Below are 16,778 nucleotides of genomic sequence, written 5' to 3'. Positions count from 1 at the left end.
ATAAAAGGCAGTGTGTCACAAAGGCAAGGGAACCAAAACAAGCCTCAGTCATAAAACCGGATCTTAATCCTGAGTCTGTCGCAGCTGGGCCCGTTCAGCCAGATTAAAGTGAAGTCTTAGTTTTCGCATCCATAAAATGGGATATGACTGACTTAAAGGTTGTGTGTGTATATGTGTGTGTGCGCGTGAGCACGTGTGTGGATACTGTATTAGATGCCAAAGGTCATTTTAACTGCCTTCTTAGAGAAGCTTGGAAACTGATTTTTCCTTTTACATGTGTTCCCTGAGCTCCCCTCTCATTTTCATGAGCTTTGTGCCTATTTCATGTCTTCCAGTTCTACCTCAGAGAGCAACTATGAGAAGGAAACTGGAGTAAAGCTCAAGGTGAACATCGTTGTCTACTTTCGTGTAGCTGTGGCAGGCTGCAAAATGGCCTCAGTTCCCTCCGTCCCATGCTCACGCTCCTCTGCAATGTGACGTTCCTATTCTTTCCATCAATACAGGGAGTTCATTTTGCCACCCCTTTGGATCTGGCATTGGCCATGTGACTTGTGGTGGCTGGCGGAATGTTAGCAGGAGTAACGTACCAGCATGTGGGGCTTGCCCCCCACCCCCCGCTGCCAGTGCCCTCCCCCCACCGTGAGAACAAGCCCACACACAGCCTGCCAGGAATGAGAGGTCCTGTGCAAAGAAGAACCATCCTCTCAGACATGCCAGCTGTCTCCGCGGAGCCAACAGGTACAGAAGCTCACCCTGTACTGTCCCTGCTGGCCAGGCCAGGCCAGGTGAGAGCATCCAGCCAACCTGAAGAATCATGAAAAACAGCGTTTGTGGGGTGCCTAGGTGGCTCAGTTGGTTAAGCGTCTGACTCTTGATTTCAGCTCAGGTCATGATCTCACAGTTAGCGGGATCCAGCCCTGCATCGGGCCTTAGACTGACAGTGTGGAGCCTGCTTGGGATCCCCTCTCCCTCCTCTCTCTTCCCCTCCCCCACTCGTGCACGTGCGCCATCAATCAAAATAAATAAAACTTAAAAAGAAAAATAGTGCTTGTTAGTTTAGCCCACTTCATTTTGCAATGATTTTCAATGCAGCAAACACAAACTCATCTAGCACCTCTGATACTACTTTTGTTTTACCCCAAGTTCAGCCCTCAGAGCAGTCTCTGCGGAAACGTATGAGGTGGGGATTATTTGCCTTTGGAGACACTAATATACCACCTTACACCTTGAACTCTGTTGCGCCAATGACCTTACCTTATTTAGTCTGTGCTTCCAGCACTGAGCTCACAGTGCCAGGAACACAGCAGAACTCATTAAGTGTAGAAGAAACCGAAGAAAGAGAGAGAGGGGAGTTGGAAGAGAAAGAGAGAGAGGGAAAGGGAGGAGAAAAAGAGGGAACCATGAAACACACATCAGGAATGGGTCTTGAAACGAAGGAGCTTCTGCAGGACCCTTGGCTTCCTGGCTTAGCTACAGAAGAGTTAACTACAGTCTTCACATGTTAGAGGAGCCGCAGCAGACTGTCCAAAAGTTACAGTGAGGAATCAGAAATTAAACTGCGTCACTAGATAGAAGTCAACTCCGATCAACTTATTTGTGGCAAATACTTGCAGTCGGGCAGAAGCACCTCAGAGAAGAACCGCTTTTTTTTCCCTGTGATCCTAACGATGACAATATTAGTCAGAATACTTGCTCACCCCTTGCTGGGAAATGCTTTTCTTTAGCTCAGATACTCCACTTTAGGACAAAACACCCTCTGAGATTCTGAACATTTCTCCAGCTAAGGGCATGTTGTAATGGGGAAAAGTGGGAAAGGGGGAAGCGAGACCCACTCCCAAAGCCCCAGGAAGCCCCATGGTTTAGAAAGCCCTGCTGCTCAACTCACACGTCCGTGAACTTCCTGTGAGGATTTGTCACCACCATGGGCAAGCCATTGGCAAATGGGGGCTCACGAAGAACCTGGTACCTCACAGGCCTGCAGCCAGAGCACAGGGGACTATGGGGCTGGGAAGTTAGCAGAGCTGCGTCAATCTCCATCCGTTCATCAAAGGTGTAGACCTTCACCCCTGAGACCTTCCCATCCACATGCAGTTTGATAGTGAGTGGGGTGTCACAGAAAGCATCTAAGGGGCCCAGGTGCACAGACTCCTGGTGTTCCAGCAAGATCTCCGTGTCAAAGAGTGCCTGGGAGGAGTCCATGGAGAGGTAGGTGACCCACAGGGTCAGGGTGTCAGCTTGGACCGCGTGCTGGAAGAGCAGCTCCAGGCTACAGCCTTCCGAAGGGCAGGGGACCGTCATGTTCATATGATACAGGTGGAGCTCGGGACTCCAGGCCTGCAAGCTCGGCTCACAGGGCTGGTCCACGTCTGGAGGCCCTGAGGGAGGTGAACAGAAAGACAGATGCATCAGGAATGGCCATGAAGTCTAAAAATGAGTGGCTCATATGAGCAACAAGAAAGAAGAAAGAAGAGAGCATTGGGCCAATCCCTACAGAAATTGGTCAAGGTAGGGGGTTACTACTGAGGACAGGGGCACCTGGGTGGCTGAGTCGGTTAAGAGACTGACTTCGGCTCAGGTCATGATCTCACAGTTCATGGGTTCGAGCCCCGCATCGGGCTCTGTGCTGACAGCTAGCTTAGAGCCTGGAGCCTGCTTCACATTCTGTCTCCCTCTCTCTCTGACCCTCCCCTGCTCACTCTGTCTCTCTCTCTCTCTTTCAGAAATAAATAAAACAATAAAAAAATATTAAGTCCTACTGAGGACAAATGTGTAACAATTTAAAAGGATTGTGTCTTGCTCCATATCCCCTCTCCAAGGGCCTCTAACAAGAGTGGTCCAGCAAGGCATCTGGAATGGAGCGGCCCAGATCCTAGGTGGAAACATGAAGCTAATGCCAAGAAGGTAAGTCATGTCCTTAAAGGGTCCTTGATCAGAGGAGAATTATTTGTACTTAGTTTATTAATACTTTATGATAAATCAGTGCTTCTGAAACCCTGTTTTATTTCTTAATAAGGCCCATGTTTGTTTCAGTCTGCCACTACATTTTGTTTAACGAGGCTCTCCACAAAACTTTTTTCATTCCCCAAGATCACAACTTAGCAGTCCTTCCAGATGATGGTCAGCCAAATTTTAAAACCATATGTTGAGATTTCCCTTTTAGTTCAGGTAAGAGCAGTTAGGACACTGCATGCAGGAAACTGCAGGTGGAAAAGAGAAACATGGATTCTCGAGTTGGGGGGGAAAAATAGAGATTCAGTAGCTAAGCAAAAAAGGGATGGTAAAAAAATCAAATATTGCAAATATATTAAGGTCGGTTCTGTGAAAATTACACAAATGGTTTTTTTCATATCACATGAGGGGAATTTAAGAAAAAAGTGCTAAATTAGAATCAGCAGAGTCACAATCTAACTGGTGATGTGCCATTAGCTGTGTGACCATAGTAAGTCTTTATAATCCTCAAATTTCCTCACTGATGGAATAAGTGCTATTTAACCCCTGGCTTACTAGGTGAGTGTGAAAGATCTGTACAGAGTTCCATAGAAACATTTGCAAATTACATTTGCAAAAAGAGAACTATTTAGCCCTTCAGAACTTGGAAAATAAAGAATGCTCCAAAACCCATAGGAAACAAGTTCAAATAGATGTGTTTGTATGTATGTCTGTGTTACATCTCACAGTCTTTGTTATCTTTGGCCTGTACTGTAGATCCATTCATTCACTTACTCACTCATTCAACAAAAATTGACTGTGTACCTCCTTCCCACCTAGCACTGATCCGGGCATTGGAGAGAGAGTAAGCAACAAAGATAAATGTCATGATTCTTACAATAGGGTGACAGGCACAATACTAACTAGACAAAGTGGTAATAGTGTCTTTGAGGAAAAATGAAGAAGGATAAAAGGCTAGACAATGATGGCATGGGGGTGGGGTCTAATTTAGATTACAGAGCCAGGAGTTCTTTCCAGAAAGATGATATGGTAAGCAAGGAATGTGGTTCCATTTTCTCTTCCTCATTGCATTTTAGAAAGTAGTTGGTAGTCAATGAGTGTTCATTAAGTATCATTAAGGATATTGGGATCCCATCTGTCAATATATGTGTTTGTGTACAGTCTGTTTGGGAGTCAATCACTTTCACTGTGTATATTTTAAGGACAACTTGATTCTCCATCTTTTCAAAGCAAAGGAAGATGGTATTTCTTAGCGGTATTTTCCAATAACCGGCCCCAAAATATTAGCTGAGGAAAACCCCTTGGAAGCCAACACAACAGCACCACTGCCTTGGAAAATTTTCATCATGATCTCACGTTAAAAGATGAAGTGGAGGCCTTGAAAGTTGACTTGAGTGGCCTCAAGACACAATACAAGAATTAGAACCTGGACTTTCTAATTCCTTTCACCTCTATCACATAAATTTAAATTTTGCCAAGAATTAAAAGGAGAACAATTCAGGGCCAGGGAGTTGAATGGGCATTAAAACACCAGTACAGGACAATCTGTTTGCCACAGAAAAGGCCTTTTATGAAATGCCAGTCTCCACATGAGTCCAACACAGTGCCAATGTGAATTTCATTGTCACTTTCCATTCTTCCTTGAAAACTCACATCTGAAAAAAGTTCTATACGTCCAATCAAAATCAAGTACATTTTCTGCCTCCCAATTTCTCCTTGAGGCTCCTGTCATTTGAGCAACTGGGAGTTCAAAGGGACATTTTACAGACACTGTTGACTCTAAAACCACTTTTATTTTTGGTCAGAATCAAGACTGCAAACTAACTTAAACAGGACTGTGTCCAATTCATCTTACTAAGTAGTTTTTAGGATCTTAATAAATACAAGAAAAAGAAAAAGATGATAACTAGATAAACACTAAAGATGATGGAGAGGGAGAGAGTCAAGCCATTCAACAGAAGGTGCTAAAACTCCTCTCAATAGTGTTTTCTGGACTTAAACTAGGATAACATTCATGCTTGAATCTGTCCTAGAGGAGAGGCCTTGCTATAAGTATGTGAGTGAGTATTAACTGAGAAGTATGGTGAGGGACAGGAAAAAGGGCAGCTAAAAGCATTTTCCCCCTTCTAGAGCCTAGGAGGCTACATCACATCCAAAGCACAACCAGTACCCAGTGATTAATAGACTCATAAAATAGCATAGATGAGAACGATCAGTTTGGAACACCTAGTCCACCCCACTCCCACCCCGACCCAGACCAGCTTGGGCCGAACATCGGTGTTCCCTGCACTGTGTTCTCTATTACTCTCCTGATAGAGATCAGCTTACACTGGTATGTGGCAGGGCAGCTAGCGGGCTCGTAGGTGTGCATAACACTGAACGCCTGAGCTCTCATTCTGATGTCACCCCCTGAGGCCAGCCGTCTTCTCCATCCCTCTGTCCTCTATACTGACCTCTGCTCCATCACAGCCACTGGGCCTCCATGTGAAGCATACGTGGGATACACGAAAGTACCATGCAGTCTTTCCCAGGTCCCTGGAGATATCTAGCAAACCACACACACACACACACACACACACACACACACACACACACACAATCTTCTTCTCACCATGCCACCGCTCCATCCTCTCCCCCCGCCCCCATTCTCATCAGCCACCAAGTATAAACAAAAAAGCTATGGTCCTTTACCCACAGCCTCCTCTGGAGTCCAGTAACCTGAGGAGTCACACACACGCCGGGAGGAAGCTGTGTGCACATACTGACGGAATGTCCCGTCTTCAGTGCAGGCACCACACACGCTGCCTGGGACCCTGGGAAGATGAAGGGGGAGGGGAGACAAGGAGAAGTAATCAGGTGAACTGGGATCACAGCATTCGAAATTTGGAAGGCCTCTGGGAGTGCGGGGGTGGGGGGTGCGCACAAGGCAATGGGTACTGAGGCCCCAGGGGGTAACTGGGAACACAACTATTTCTCAACTCATTTCCTTCTGGGGTAGACCTCATCTTTTAAAAATTCATAGTGACATGAAATTCTCAAGGTTATGAAGCAGAAGAATTTAACTAAGTCATAATGGAGGCCTGTGGAGATGAAAGTGGACAGCTTCTGTCCTAGGAACGTTCAACCTCAAATAATTAAGATCTGAATCTTACAGCATAAGACTCCTAACTAGGTTAACTTTCAATAAGTCATCCAAGATCTCTTACCTTCCCCCCAACTAAAGCAGACAGCAATTTTCAGAGTAAACTCATTAAATATATGTGGCTCTATGTTTCAAACTCCCTACTTTACATATAAAATAAAAGTCACATGAAATGCGATGCCCCTTGGCTCTCCATCGCCTATGTGAATACCTCCAAATGTCTTACCATGATCCAACGTTCTTCACAAGCTAACTCCAGCCTTACTTACTTTCGTTCCTTTATGAACCTATGTTCCCAGCACGATGAACTACGCACCCGCTGCAACTTCTGGCTCCTGTCTCAGGACAGGACGTTCCCATTCTCTCCTTTGCCTATGAGCAGGCTCACACCAAACTCCATTCCCTCTATGCCCAGCAGTTAGCATAGGGCCTGGCCTCAGCAGTCTGTCCGTAAGAGCTTGTTTTATGAGCATCGCTGAGACTATTAGTGGGCTTTACGAGGAGCTCTTCAATAGCCAAAGGACAAGGGAAGGGCACTTGATGAGGCCCATCTCTGACACTTAAAATCTTTTTAGAAGCCCAAATTGTTAATCTGAAAATGGAAGCATTAAATCAAGGTCCCTCCCAGGTAGAGAAAGAAAACGAATATCATGTAATAGACAAGAAAATTAATGTAACTGTTAAATAGAGGTAATAATTATGTGATTGGCTCCCCTTTTTTTTCCCAGCTCCCATTTTTAAGCACCTTATATACCTGGCATTGTGCCACCAGGCGCTTTTCATAAATCATTTCTAATCCCTACAAGAACTCCGTGTTTACAAATGAGGACACTCAGGCTCAGAGAGATTAAGTCAACTGCCTAAGGTCACAGCAAGTTCCTTAATTCCTTTCAGCAAGTTCCCCCAAACCAGCAAGTGTCCAGGACTTTGGCAATGAAAAGGTGCAGTTAACTCCAACCTCTGACTCCGGTCGGCTCCCACTTCTAGTGTGGACACAACTCCAAACCACATTTCCTTGATGTACTTGGCCTCCCCAGGGCCGCTGCCGAGTGCGTGGTTGGGCTCCTCTCTGACCTAAGAATTCCAAATACCTACTGGGGAGGAGTAAACACAACTCCGAGCGTGACACAAATGGCTGGGTGTGTGACGTGAGTCTCCCCGACACGCGTGTTGGGAGGCCTCCACGCTGTGGCCCACCTAGCTGAGAGAAGGAAGCAAATTATAGCCTTTTCTGCCAACAGGCTCGCAGCATGCCAGTACTGATGTCTGCTCTATCGCAACGTTTGTACCAGAGGGAGAATGGAGAGATTAAATTGTTTACATGTGTTCCATAAACTGATATAGAACTCCAGTCCGCACATGGCCACAGAGGACTTATGGTTCAGCCAGTCCGACCAAAGCTGCACAGGGTCACACTTGCAGGAAGGGTGTTCTCAAACACACCACATTTGTTGACTCACAGATGGGGCCCATGAAAGCCCGGGTGCTGACACCACACCCTGAGCGTGCATCAAGGTCCTGAGGACAGGTCCCAAGATCCAGAAGGCTGGGAAGGCCACTGGGAAAAACTGACTCACCTGCTCCCTCTCATCCCTGTCTCTCCTGCCTTTTCTCCCAGGCTTTCAGCAAGGATGGAGTGTATGGAAACACGCTCCAGGGATGTCAAGATCCATAGCTGGGGCCGGACGCCCAGTGGGGAAGCTCTGAGTAGAAGAGGGGCTATCATCTACCTGCTAAACTGGAAAGCTCTTGATTCATAGAAATCATCTCTTCCAGGTTTCCCATCTGCAGTTTGGGCAGAGGCCACATTTCACCACCTCCGCTCGGTTGTGGGGTATGGGGTGGGCCACCAGGTGCGTCTCTGGGCCCAAGGTCTCTCACTCATGTGGCCGGAGTCGTGCTCGCTGCAAGGACTGAGGAAGACGACTGCAGGTACAATACCTAGTGCGAGGCTTCACACAAAGACGGACCACAGAGACCAGAGCCCCTGCAGGTATTTAAAAGATGGTGGCAGAGCTTGGAAGTGGAGAGCCCACACAGGCCAAGGATGGAGTTCTGGCCCCTTCCAGAGAAACCACATTGCCCCTGCCTCCCACCAGCGGTCACAAGTGATCCTTTTCCTACCTTTTCGCCTTTTTTTACACCTTCCCCGGTATTCATTTAGACAGGTATGCAGAGGATAAATAACTACTTTCAGATATAATGATTTTTTTCAAAAACACATGTATCAGATGTCTGTTGTACAGGCCAAGGGACAAAGACACAAAAAACAGTCCTGCCCCCAGGGAGTTGCAGTGAAATGGGGCAAACGGGAGAGCACACAGGTAACGACAGCTCCGTAAGACAGCAGCCATAAGTGGCACCAGGTACACCAGGAAGCAGAGAAGGTATTAGAAACACCACAGAAGCTGGGTAAGTCCCTTACACAGCTGATGGCAGTGGATAACCTGCCCCCCCCCCCAGGGCTGTCTGAACAGAGCACACTTCCTTCCCCCAAATACCACTGTGCAGGCAGCAAAGCTCGCTCCACCCTCCCACCAGGGAGGAATGGCTGACCGGGACAGGTAGCAAACTCCACCTCAGCTCTGTCAGCTCCTCTTTGTCCCATTTGTCAACCTCTTCACGGCTCTGGGAGCCTGTCGGGTATGACACTCTGAAGGGGACACGTGACAGGCCCCTCGCCAAGGAGTGAGCACGCGTGAGGAGCCATGGGCTTATGTGACAGCCCCGAGCTCTCCTGAGGAGACGGAGGGGTGCCCCAAGCAGTGGTACGCATGTTTACAGACCCACCCCAGGTCTCCCCTCACATTACACCCTTCCCCCTGCACATAAGAAATGTCACAGAGACCACAGAGCAGCCCATGGCAAGCGCCTCTCTCACCTGTCATGCACAACCCCACTAATTGGAGGAAGCCAGTGGATGGTAAGGGACGTGCGGGTCTGCCCGACGACCATGGGTGGGATGGGAATGGGCGTGGGCTTCTGGCTTTGACTCCACTGCTGATACACGAGGTCCAAATAGCAATGCATCCGGGCCACCTGGTTAGGGGTGAAGCTGTCGGTACAGTCATCGTCTGTGCAGACCAAAACAAAACAAAACAAAGGAAGAGGAGAGTGAAAAAGTTTTAACCTCCAAAGACCACCAAGGCAGGGGCAAATTCTGCCTTGCTCACACCCTGAGTCACGTAACACAAAGCCTCACACTTACTGGGTTCCACAGAGACTTGTCAGATGAACAAATGTACGCTGTTCCAGAGAGTATGTAAGCCACAAGTGGAAAGGAGAAGGCAGAGAAGAGCGCTGCCTATCCCTCAGCACCTTGCTATTAGGCTGAGCCAGGGTCAGACTCAAGCCAGGGGTACAAGATTGTTCTGAGCAGACCGTTACTTATTCAGGAAACCACAAGATGGCAGTGTTTCAGCATATGGCCTTGTTACTCATGAACCTCGCCTGAGCTGCGGACACCTGCTTTGTGCCCAGTGGCTCTGCCAAGGTGAGGGAGGATCCAGTGGAGAGGCTCAAGGGAAGAGAGTGCCAAAATGTCAAGGATGCAGCAGGACTGGGGACCGTGGTCCCTACCTTCTTCTTGGAGCCTGCAACATCTCCCTGTTAACATGGTTTTCATAGGGCTGGAAAGGAGTTATTTTAGTTTCAGAGCATTTTTAAAAAATATTTACTTTTTTTTTGGGAGAGTGCAAGCAGGGGATGGTCAGAGTGAAGGGTACAGAGGCTCTGAAGCAGGTTCTGTGCTGACAGCCTGAGGCTCAAACTCACGAACTGCAAGATCATGACTGGAGCTGAAGTCGGGGGCTCAGCTGACTGAGCCACCCAGGCGCACCTCAAAGCTTTTTTTAATGAAGGCACAGCAGTCAAACACCGCTCCCCCCTGTCTCTGAGATGTTTTCTCAGCCCACGTCAAGGTGGTGATAAACAGCTCTGCCCTCTGCACCCCCACTGTCTGGTCTCCTGTGGCAAGGGCCACTGTGTCCTCGTTGGGGGAGGTAGGGCTGCTGGTCGTTATGCATTCAGTGCACCTTAACTACATCCCAAAATAAGACTTGGATGGAAATATATAGTTGACCAGGTCACCACTCTTTTCTTCCCTTCTTCCCTTCAAAGGCATGACCAAGTCCTTGTGGTTTATCTCTTTTTTTTCTTTTGGAGGGGGGTGGATAGTCCTAGAATTTAGCCCCTTCACCTTACAGAAAAATCATCCCATTCCTTCTCCCTAGAATAAGTCATCAAATCATATCAGTCCATACTTTTAGAGATATATTTGAGTCCGTCATTAAGAGACTATGATAATATCGTACTACTTTTTGCCAGAAATGAGGAAAATGAAACAAGACAAGGAAGAGACATGATCCAGGATAACAAGACCAGATATTAGGGTTGTTCCCAGGGCCAGGAAAGTAGTACCATTTTTTAACGAGACAGCATCTTTATTTTTTTGGTAGGCAAGCTAAGAATCAGCCCTTGGCTCATGTTGGAAGAAGCAAATCAGATACTTTAAAAAAGAACAAAATGAAAAGGAATTCTAAGCTTCAGCTTAAAATTAACCAAGTCCATCTTCTTGACTAACTTCAAAAACAGCACAGAGCCACCTGACCCAGAAACCTCTTTCCCCATCACTGTTAGAGTCTCCTTCAGAGTGGATGCCTAAGAACGTGGGCAAGACCAAGAACAACCACGTTCTAGAGGTCAAAGAAACCTCAAGAGAGCTTTGGATTTTGCCTCCTTTTTAAACTCTCCACGATAAAGGTGTGTTTTTCTTTTGACCTCTAGCAGAGGAGAATCCAGCCCATTAGAACCCATCTCATCTCCATATTTCTTTAAGTTCTTCAAAGACACATTAAAAAGAATATGACATGATAAATACACTTCAGCCCTCTGGCATGAGTGACTGCCTCATGGGCCTCTCCATCCTGGCCACAAAAGGCCCCCATGTAATCTAAATAACAAATATACACATTGAAACTGTCATGATACCTGTATAGCTCATGTAGTTGCTGAATGGAGCCCCCGGGAAGTGGGTGAAGCCACAGGTGTCATTGATAGGCTCTGGTTCCTGGCACAGCTTACTCTTGGGAGTAGGGGCAGTGTCAGCACAGAGGTCTCCCGTATCCATGGATGGCACTGTTTCCCTACAGGGGTCATCACAGGATTCCCTCTCACTGACCCCTTTGAAGACATGGTAGAGTCCGAGGACATGTCCCACCTCGTGGATCATGATGTTGGTATGGCCGGGCATGCCATAATAGGCTGGGTTGAGGACAACGCCACCTGCAATAGAAGATTTGGAAAACATCTCTAAGCATGCCGTGAATAGTAGCCCTCTGATCTTTAATTACATCTGGTAAACTCCAGTGTTCAACTTCAGCCTCTAAGAGAATACTTTATAACTTTTAGCAGCATTCAATCCCCTGCTCTTCCCTTTGGTCACAAACACCATCTGAACTAATCAATAAACACGGCTTTAACCCCAACATAGATGAGTGCTCTACTAGAAGCCAGGGATGGCAATAAAGACAATACGACATGACAGAGAGCTAGGATTCTTAGCGCTGGCTGCACATTAATAGCACCTAGTGGAGTTAAAAAACACAGATGTCCAAGAGACCTAAATGTGAGGACTGAAATTATACAAATTCTAGAAGAGAGCACAGACAGTAATACCTCTGTTATTGGCCACAGCAACATTTTTCTAGGTATGTCTCCTGAGCAAGGGATATAAATGCAAAAATAAACTATTGGGACTACATCATCAAAATTAAAAGCTTCTGCACAGCAATGGAAATAATCAACAAAACTAAACAGCAACCTACAGAATGGGAGAAGATATTTGCGAATTACATATCTGATAAAGGGTTAGTATACAAAATATATAAAGAACTTATATAATTCTACACCCAAAAATCAAAGAATCCAATTTAAACGTGGGCAAAAGAGATGGATGGACATTTCTCCAAGGAAGACATACAGATGGTCGACACACGAAAAGATATACAACATCATTCATTATGAGGGAAATGCAAATCAAAACTACAATGAGATTTCACCTCACACCCATCAGAATGGCTAAAATAAAAAACATAAGAAACAGTAAGTGTTGGTGAGAATGTAGAGAAAAAGGAACCCTTTTACACTGTTGATGGGAATGCAAACTGGTGCAGTCACTTTGGAAAACAGCATGAAGTTTCCTCAAAAAGCTAAAAATAGAACGATCCTATGATCCAGAAATTGCACTACTGCATATTTATCCCCAAAATAAAAAAATACTAATTGAAAGGGATAAATGTACCCTTATGTTTACTGCAGCATTATTTACCATAGTCAAATTATAGAAGCAGCCCAAGTATCCACTGATAGATAAATGGATAATGAAAAGGTGCTATATGATATACAATATTACTCATCCATAAAAAAAATCATTTGCAATGACATGAATGGAGCTAGAGAGTATAATGCTAAGTGAAATAGCTCAGTCAAGAAAAGGTAAATACTATGATTTCACTCATATGTGGAACATAAGAAACAAAACAAATGAGCAAAGGACAAGAGAGAGAGGGAGAGAAGCCAAGAAATAGATAATTAACTATAGAGAACAAACTGATGTTCCCAGAGGGGAGGTGGGTAGGAGGATGGGTTAAATAGTGATGGGAACTAAGAAGTGCACTGGTGGTGGTGATGAACACAAGGTAACATATAGTTGAATCACTATAACGTAAGTGTTGAATCACTATATTATACACCTGAAAGTAATACAACGGTGTATGATAACTCCACTGGAATTAAAACAAAATTTAAAAATCCATTACATTCTTGGTAGAAATGTAAATTGATACAGCAATTTTTATGGAAAAGAGAATGGATGTTCCCCAATATGTACTTTTTAATTATATTTTGAATTCATTTAAAAAAAATGCATATGTAGCAGCAGAACAAACAAACAAACAAAAAACACAGATGTCCAAATGCTAGCCCAGATGAAACGAATCCAAATATTCGAGGATGGGGATTTATGCCTCAGAATTGTTTGAAACTTCTCAGATCGAGAGCTATTGGTATGGGTGAAAGCACATTGGGTTTGGGGTCAGGGAATTCTGGTTCTGAATCCTGGCCCTCCACACACCAGCTCTGAGGACTTGAACAGCTATCTGAGCTTCTAGGACCTCAGCCATGTCGTCTGTAACGTGGAGATGATGACACCTACTTCCTGGTTTTTGCAGGTTGGGTCTTCTAAAGCATTTAGCATGCTGGAGGAGTTTAGTAAATGACAGTCCTGTGTGTTGTTTCTGAATTCATGACCCACACTCATAAGGAGCCAATGACCACTGGGACAAAAGACAAGTCCAACTAAACTACCATGCAATTCAGAATGTCAGTGGCACTTTGGGAATATGGCCCACCTTCACCTCCCCCAAAACTCCCCGAGAACACCAGGGAGGTGTTTCAAAGAAGAGTTCACTGCATTCATCTGGGCTTGGACGGAAGCAGTGGTATCGCTGTACCTTTCCAAAAGTAAAGGCTAAATAAAGACCCCAAGTGCCCCAACTTGTATTACAGTGTCTAGCTTTCCAGTCCCAGATTCCCAATCCCCACTTTCCTTCCCTCCCCATGGTTGGAACGACTTGACCTTCCTCCTTTATCTCCCAAAATGGTTAGAATTAGGCCTCATCCTCATCTCTAGGACCTGAAACAGGGCCTTGTCAATAGCTCTGGACCAACCCTGTGGTGTGTTTCCAGGCTGCCCCTGCCCCTCTGTCTCAGATCTGACCCCCCAATGCCAAGACTTACCTCGCCCATCCTACCTGAGCCCTACCTATATCAATGGTGCACTGAGGATAGCAGTTCCTCCAAAATAACAGCCCTGCTTTTCTTCTGGAAGATCGTATTCCAGGGACTGGCTCATTCCTGAATTCTATGTGATGCCCCAAAGACAGCCACATAAATGGTTTCATGGGCAGAACGGAATCGCAGGTATCTGGTGTCACACCCGGCAGCTCAATCTGCCCTTTCAGTGACTACCTTACTGCAAATGACAGTTTCTAAATCCAAGTTCTAGCTCCTCCCAGTCTATCAGACATGGTGACGTTAACCAAGGCATGCCCAGACTCGTCCTGAAATACACGGTCTACTCTCACATCTAAAACAGAGCCAGACCTCGTCTCCCTTGTTTATCATTTCTATCACTTCCAGTAAAAGCTTTTATTCTCTACTATTAATCTTTTTCTCTTTTATAAAATTATTTTCTATTTCTTTCATTGGTGCATCATTATGTCAACATGAAGTTATTTGAAAACAGATCTATTCCAGTAACATCCAGAGTGCTCAGTATTTGCATAGAGCCAGCAAAATGCAGCATTTTCACATTCAAGATGCCAACTCCTTCATGTTTGCATCAGCTGCAGTAGCAATCATCATCAAAGTTCATACTTCAGCTCACAGCTCTTTTTCCTTTACATTTATTTATTTACTTTGGGAGAGAGAGAGCATGAGTGGGGTAGGGGCAGAGAGAGAATCCCAAGCAGGCTCCGTGCTGTCAGCACAGAGACCCACGCAGGGCTCAATCCCATGAACTGTAAGATCATGACCTGAGCCGAGATCAGGAGTCAGACATGTAACCTACTGAGACACCTGGGCACCCCTCTCAGCTCTTCATTCACGTCAGCGAGGGTGCTCATAAGAGCACAGCGTGGTTTGTAAGTGCCATCACTCTCTTTACCTTCCTCCACCCACCCCCTTCTCCGCCCCCAAAGCACACACTTAACCTATTTCCCTCCTCCTCCTTTATCTTCTTCTGCCTCGAAGCAAGGTTTGGATTCAAAAAACCAATCTGGGGACCCCTGGGTGGCTCAATCAGTTCAGCGTCTGACTTCAGCTCATGTCATGATCTCACCATTCATGGATTCAAGCCCTGCATCAGGCTCTGGGCTGACAGCTCAAGGCCTGGAGCCTGCTTTGGATTCTGTGTCTCCCTCACAGAACTCTCACTCTGTCTTTTTCTCTCTCTCTCAAATAAATAAACATTTAAAAAAAAAAAAAACAATCTGCCAGAAACAGGACTTCAAACGTCTACAATTCACCTATAAAGTTGTGCTCTTCCTAAAATCTGTGGTATCTAATGGTTAGGTGTGCTTGAGAAAAATGCAACACACCACACCCACCAGATTTACTGGTGCCTATGAACTAAAGGTTCTGAAAAGCCCTGCAGCAATTTTGTTTAACCCTTTGCTTCCCAAACTTATTGGAACACAGAACCTGTTTGGGCTAGAATACCTTTTGACATAAGGAATACCAGATTCCTTAGGGGACAATTCATACAACACTACCAAACACATATGGTAGTGTGTCTACCCATACATATGGTCAGTCCATCTCAAGACCTCTTGGGATCTCCTCCAGTGGTAGAAGAAAGAGATTATAGCTGAACAGAAATAAGATTATAGGAAGAAGGGATGGCAAAGATAGGGAGGAGGGATGCCTGGGAGTGTGGTCCTGGGAACACTGGAGGAGGACATGAGGGTGGGTGTCTCATCATCCTCCAGAAGGTTCTGCCTCAATCCCAGATGAGATATTTCCCAATCTAGGAATATTCTCTTTAAACCAGCTTATTTACAAGGAGAGGGAGAGGCATAAAAATGCAAGTCCTTACCACCCTCAGCAAATCTCCTCCACCCCAATGACAGCTGGCAAGGGTTTTCCACCAGAGCACTCTTAATGCACATGAAGGAGTGTATAGACTTAACCAGGCAACACTTAAATTTTAATTAAAAATGTAAACCTTTTAGGGGCACCTGGGTGGCTCAGTCGGTTAAGCGACCAACTTCGGCTCAGGTCATGATCTCGCGGTTCGTGGGTTCGAGCCCCGCGTCGGGCTCTGTGCTGACTGCCAGCTCAGAGCCTGGAGCCTGTTTCAGATTCTGTGTCTCCCTCTCTCTCTGACCCTCCCCTGCTCACGCTGTCTCTCTCTCTCTCTCTCTCTCTCTTTCAGAAATAAATAAAACATTTAAAAAAAAAAAAAGTAAACCTTTTAATGTGCTTATCATTGTAGTTTTTACTCCGGAAAGATGAGACTTTCACCTCCAAATCATTGTATGTAACAAACGGTAATGAGCTTAGCTACTCCGTGTGTGTTAGACAGAATGTTGTATATTCCAATTTAGAGGTAAGTGCTGTGTACACCAAAACACACTGAGGAAAAAACCCAAGATCCTCTTACAGTAATTATGCTCGCTAGAGCCTGAGGTTAGGAAATCATGCTGGACCAGAACTTAAGGAACTTGGAATGTGGTCCTGACCCTGACTAGCTCTATGATCTTGGTTCTGCTCTTCCACCTTTCCTGAGGTTACCTGAGAAATGAGAGGGCTAGCCAGGTTTATCACCTAGCGTCTCTCCTGTTGTCATCTTGTGTCTCTAGGAGCTAACAATCAGGACCGTTGGTCATCAGAAACACCACGTGAAGAAAACTTTGTGTTATCACGAACCGTCACCCCCTTGGCCTAGTAACTTGTGTTCCGAGACTCCCGCCTCTCAGGAGCCTGAGGGCAAGGAGAAAGCTGGGCATGAGCAACTGCAGACATTCTACTTAGATCTGCTAGATCTTCAAGGGATCCAGGTTCACTGTCTGCTCACCCTCACACCCTCTCCTTCCCATCCCACGTGCAGGGGGTCCCACATGGTTCT

General features: G+C 45.8%; 1 protein-coding gene across 2 annotated transcripts in view; it reads right to left on the bottom strand.

Moving 5' to 3' along the window:
• Positions 1-16,778, bottom strand: part of PAPPA2 (pappalysin 2) — a 271,505-nt gene that overhangs the window by 135,537 nt on the left and 119,190 nt on the right. The window contains exons 4-7 of one of the 2 annotated variants that reach the window (XM_039219146.1): positions 11,081-11,374; positions 8,973-9,165; positions 5,641-5,762; positions 1,886-2,375 (exon numbers count right to left, since the gene is read on the bottom strand). In XM_039219146.1, coding sequence (XP_039075077.1) covers positions 1,886-2,375; positions 5,641-5,762; positions 8,973-9,165; positions 11,081-11,374 — 1,099 coding nt within the window. The remainder of the gene's footprint in view (positions 1-1,885; positions 2,376-5,640; positions 5,763-8,972; positions 9,166-11,080; positions 11,375-16,778) is intronic. The other variant, XM_039219147.1, reaches the window with a different exon arrangement.

Source organism: Hyaena hyaena, unplaced genomic scaffold, assembly GCF_003009895.1.
Source record: "Hyaena hyaena isolate Hyena2069 unplaced genomic scaffold, ASM300989v1 scaffold_793, whole genome shotgun sequence".
Taxonomy (NCBI): Eukaryota; Metazoa; Chordata; class Mammalia; order Carnivora; family Hyaenidae; genus Hyaena; species Hyaena hyaena.
The sequence above is the reverse complement of the archived record's forward strand: the minus strand, read 5'-3'. Positions and strand labels throughout refer to the sequence as shown.